General features: G+C 40.5%; 1 protein-coding gene across 2 annotated transcripts in view; it reads left to right on the plus strand.

The window, feature by feature from the left end:
* Ints4 (integrator complex subunit 4) overlaps positions 1-5075 on the plus strand; it is a 118819-nt gene that overhangs the window by 66287 nt on the left and 47457 nt on the right. For both annotated transcript variants that reach the window (XM_005379824.2, XM_005379825.2), the window contains exon 13: positions 3869-3984. In XM_005379824.2, the coding sequence (XP_005379881.1) occupies positions 3869-3984 (116 nt within the window). The remainder of the gene's footprint in view (positions 1-3868; positions 3985-5075) is intronic.

A 5075-nucleotide genomic window follows, 5' to 3' on the forward strand; every position in this document is an offset into this window, starting at 1 on the left:
AATATTAAAAGAGAATGTGATAAAGGAATAATTACAGATGTTGCTAAAGACAGATATATAAATGCAAATTTTAAAGGAGGTAATTTGTTCATTCCACAAATGCTTACTGAGCACTTATCACCTGATTCCTGTGTTAGGTGCTGTGGAGATTTAAAAACAGAGTGACTCAGAGACCTAGCCCTCATATTGCAGGAGGGGAAAGAAGTAGGAAATACACAGATAGGAAAGTAGATGAAGTAGTAAATTAACTGTATTACAAGCCAGAGTTAAAGTCTAGCTTTAGAGAAGCCCTGCTGTGTAGGGGTCTCTAAGGGAACCCAATTAATAGCCCTGATGTTTCCTACCTGAGTTCTGAATAAGAATGAGAGAGCAAATACAGAGAATGGCGCCTGGAGGCCAGACTCCTATGGGGCTCAGTGAGTGGAAGAGCTGAGGGAGACCAGGAAATGGATTTCTTTCCACATAGAAGGAAAGCCACCAGGTTAGGAAAGAGTACTTTCCTATCAAAATCAAATGGAGATGTCTTCCATACCCCATGTATTCCTGAATTTGTTCATGGTACAGCATTTGCTTTATCTCTTCTGATCTACCTGTTCTTTAGTCCCTGGTGAAGTTCTGCTGTGTGAAATTTTATCTGATCATAATGATCCCTTCTACCTTTGCCAGGTTTTTCATTTGATAGTTTATTATGTTGTAGTGCTGGTCTTTGCCTCAGATGGATTATAAATTCATTGAGGACAAAGGTTAAGATTTATATTTCTCTTCAATTCAGTGCTGCTTGTAAGCCAGACTTAGGAAATAAATGTAATAGAAACATAAGATTACTTTGCTTGTGTAGGGGTATGTGTGTGTGTATGCATGTATGTGTATGTGATACTGGGATTGATCTCAAAAGTGCTGTACTGCTAAGCTACATTCCCTGTGTTAGTTACTTTTTTCTTGTTGCTGAGACAAAATAACCAACACTCAAAGTTAAAGGAGGAAATGTTTACTATAGCTCAAAGTTTGTAGAGGTTTCCGTTCATAGTTGACTGGCTGCAAAGCAGGGTGGCATGGCAAAGGGGCATCACAGAGAAGAAATAGTTCATGGTGGGCAGACGGCAACAAAGCAGCGATGTATTGAAGAAGCAGCAGCAAGTGATGAAGAACTATGCCAAGCCAAGGCCAGTGGACTAATTTAGTAATCACCTTAATCCCTGTGTTAGAAACTCAATCCTAGTATCAACACACTCTAGATCCAGCCACCTCTGAAAACCCCCACCTGTGATTGCATGTGGCTTTAGGGGGATATCTAGACACAGGCCGCCATAACATCTTTCTTTTAACATCCATTTTTAAAAACATCCTTTGTATTTTATTTTTTATTTTTTGCTACCTGGAATAGAACTCATGACCTCAGGCTTGCCAGGTAAGCACTTACGCTGCTGAACTATATCCCCAGCCCAAAACGTCCTTTCTTAAAATTTAATTTTTTTTTTTTGGTACTGGGAATCAAACAAAAACAATTTTTTGTTGCTTTTTTTTTTTTGTTTTTTGTTTTTTCTGGTACTGGGGATCGAACTCACAACTTTGCGCTTGCCAGGCAGGCACTGTGCCGCTGAGTAAATCCCCAGCCCTCAAACTGAAAATTTAAAAAAAAAAATTATTTATATTTTTTTGTTTTTGTTTCACATCTTTAAAATCTTTTTCATATTTATTTACTAGTAAAAGGCAAAAGATTTATATGATCTGAAGAGAAACCAGAGTGTATTTATTAGTACATATTATACAGATTAATTAACAGGATTCACTTTGGAGATTTGTATATGTATGTAACATACTTTGATCATTCTTACCCTCTATCACCCTGTTGCCTAACTGGCTGTGTAGTTTCACATTTTGGGGGCACTTTGATGCATATAATTTCTGGGTTTTTTTGGTCTTTTTGAGACAAGGTCTTGCTTTGCAGTTCAGGCTGGTCTTGAGGTCACTTTGTAGCCCAGGCTGGTCTCGAACTCACAAAGATCCTCCTGCCTCAGCCTCGTGAGTGCTGGGATTACAGGTGTGCACCACCATGCCTGGCTCACATAATATATTTTGATTATGTTACTTTGCCCTTTTAATTTTATTTTGAGATAAGGTCTCACTAAGTTGCCTGTGCTGCCCTTCAACTTTGCACCCTCTTGCTTCAGTCTGCAGAGTAGCTAAGATTGCAGGTGCCACTGCACCCTTCCTTGGGTAGTTCTTTATAGCTTCCAAAGGGCCTTCCTGTAGTAGTAGTAGCCAACATATATTGAGTTCTTACTATGGTATCTGAGAGATTCCTTGTTATCTCATTTAATCTTTGTAACAACTCTATCATGTAATTCCCCCCCCCCCATACCAGGAATCGGAACTCATGACCTTGTGCTTGCCAGGCAGGCACTGTGCCACTGAGCTAAATCCCCAGCCCCTATCATGTAATTCTTTTAATTCCATTTTATAACAATGAAACAGCTTGTCCAAGGCTATGCGGTTTCAAACCTGGTCTGATTTCAGGACCCTATCCAAAATATCAGTTAGAATGTCTTTGACTACAAATTACAGAAAAAAATCCAGTTTAAAACATCTTGAATAATAAAGTCTAATTTTTTACATAAAAAGAAGTGAGAAGATGGTTTTAGTATTGGTCATTCAAATCTTTGACAGGCTTAGAGTCCTGGTTGATTTCTCTGTGGTTCTCTTGGATTGCAGGATAACTGTGTCATAAGAAAATATCAGAAGGGCCATTCCTTTTCTTGCATTTCTCTTTTTATTTGATTAGCAAACCATTCCTGAGAGGCTACCATGCAGATTTTGCCTCTTGCTTCAGTGAAAACTGGGTTACTTGCTGATCAGCAAACCAGTCACGAGAAAATGAGAAGGGATGGCTATGATCATTTAGGTCAGTGATGGCGAACATTTTAAAGATCAAGTGCCCAAACTGCAACCCAAAACCCACTTATTTATTTATTTATTTATTTAGTCTTTTTGAGACATGGTCTCGCTCTGCAGTTCAGTCTGGCCTTGAGCTCACTTTGTAGCCCAGGCTAGTCTCGAACTTGCAACGATTCTCCTGCATTAGCCTCCCAAGTGCTGGGATTACAGACAGGCATGCACCACCATGCCTGGAAAAAACCTACTTATTTGTCACAAAGTACCAACATTTCAGTTAAACCTGAATACTGAAGTTTTAGTTGAGAAAAAACAACTCATACATTAATATCTTTTGTCTTAAAAGAAAAACACAATAGCAGAGCTTTCAATGATACAAACAACTTTTAATTGAAAGGTAAAAGTTTGCATTGGGCTTGCTTTGGTGCGCTGTTATCTGATGCTGGGGTGACTTGGCTTGTGTGCCTACTGAGAGGGCTCTGAGTGCCCACCATGGCATGCGTGGCATGCGTTCACCACCACTGGTTTAGACTAATAGTGAAACTTTGCTGCCTACCTGATACCTGAGGAAAATCAGGGTTCTGCAAGGAAAAGGAAGGAAGTGGTTGTTGCTTAAATGGTTAAATAAACAGTAGTTTGCCATAGTAGCTCTTTTATTTTCATAAAACCATTTTGTTTTCCTTTTTTGAGACAGGGTCTCACTCTGTAATTCAGGCTAGCCTTGCACTCACTATGTAATCTAGGCTGGCCTCAAACTCGAAGTGATCCTCCTGCTTCACCCTCCTGAATGTTTTAACCATTTTTACATAAATTAACTGAATTTCCAGAATAATGGGATGGCTTACCTAAAGTCATAGAGTTAGCAAAAATAGTTGAGGATTTGTAATTCTACATCAGGTTTTCTGATTCTAATTCCTGCTATTTTTAAAAGGCACTTACTAATTTACTGAAGTGCATTCTCATTTGTTTGTTTCAGATGCTTGAAGTTTCTCGGAAGTCGGCATCCAACTCTGGTGCTTCCTTTGGTACCGGAGCTCTTGAGCACCCACCCATTTTTTGACACAGCGGAACCAGACATGGATGATCCAGCCTGTATCCTCTGTGCTTAGGATGAGTCTTGCTGATTGGTCAAGGAACCCTGGTATTTCTTACTCTGGTGTGGCCGTGATGGTCTTGTTACGGGCTTGAGAGTCTTGTTCAGATTCCTGATGTGGTAAACAAAGAATTGAGAAGGCCACCCAGGAGTAGCAGCAGGATCAGTGATTGATTTAAAAGAGGAAAGACAAGATACACGGCATAGAGTGGGACTGGCCCAGTGAGAAGAGGTCATGGCTCCCAAGGAGCTTGGTGTGGAGAGTTTAAACCTAAGGGTTTAGGGTGGGATTGCGGGTTTAGGTTGAGGTGTGACTATGGCCTGTGAGTGGCCTGACTTCCTCCTTTATGTCAGGCAGTGGAGTTTTTGACCGTTTATGGCCCCTTCAAGAGCTGTCTTGGTGTCCAAAGACCATGGTGGGGTGTATAAGCCGGATTTGTATCGGTCAAATCTGCATAGTCAAAGACATGGTAATTAGAGCTGGGGTCAGAAGGGTTTTAGAAGACCACTGGGTACATGCCTGGGAACTTGTTCTGTATAAGATGATAGATACTTGGTTATGTTTTCCCTTGTGTTTACACCAGGGCATCCTGGTCCTGGGCTGATGTTTAACTCAGATCTAATCCCAGAAAGTGGGCTACAAGGCAGGCTCTTCTTTCTTCGTACCAGCTGTTCTCTTGGTTACCTTATGCCTCACATCTAGCTCAAAACGTGGGCTTTAAGGCTGGCGGACCTCCCTTTTTTCTGTAGCCTTTTCTTTAGCTAACTCCTGCCTTAGTTTGAGTTTTAGTTTTTTCATTTCATTTAGGTAAGAGTGTCTGAGGGAGCTTAGTGGTTATTATTCTTGGCTTTCATTGTTGTTTTTACAATAGCTCATCTTTGTCACTTAATACCAATAATGATTTTTGCATTCATTTAGTACCTGTTGTATCCCACATACTCATTTGGGGTGTATGTGTACGTGTGTACACCCTGAGGATTGAAGCCAGGGCCTTGAAAATGCGAGGCAGGCACTTTACCACAAAGGTGTAACCCTAGTCCTTAGTTGTTTGTTTGAAATACTGGAGATTAAATTTAGTACCTTCACATC

The sequence above is a fragment of the Chinchilla lanigera genome, unplaced genomic scaffold (genome assembly GCF_000276665.1).
Source record: "Chinchilla lanigera isolate Chin_1 unplaced genomic scaffold, ChiLan1.0 scaffold00013, whole genome shotgun sequence".
Taxonomy (NCBI): Eukaryota; Metazoa; Chordata; class Mammalia; order Rodentia; family Chinchillidae; genus Chinchilla; species Chinchilla lanigera.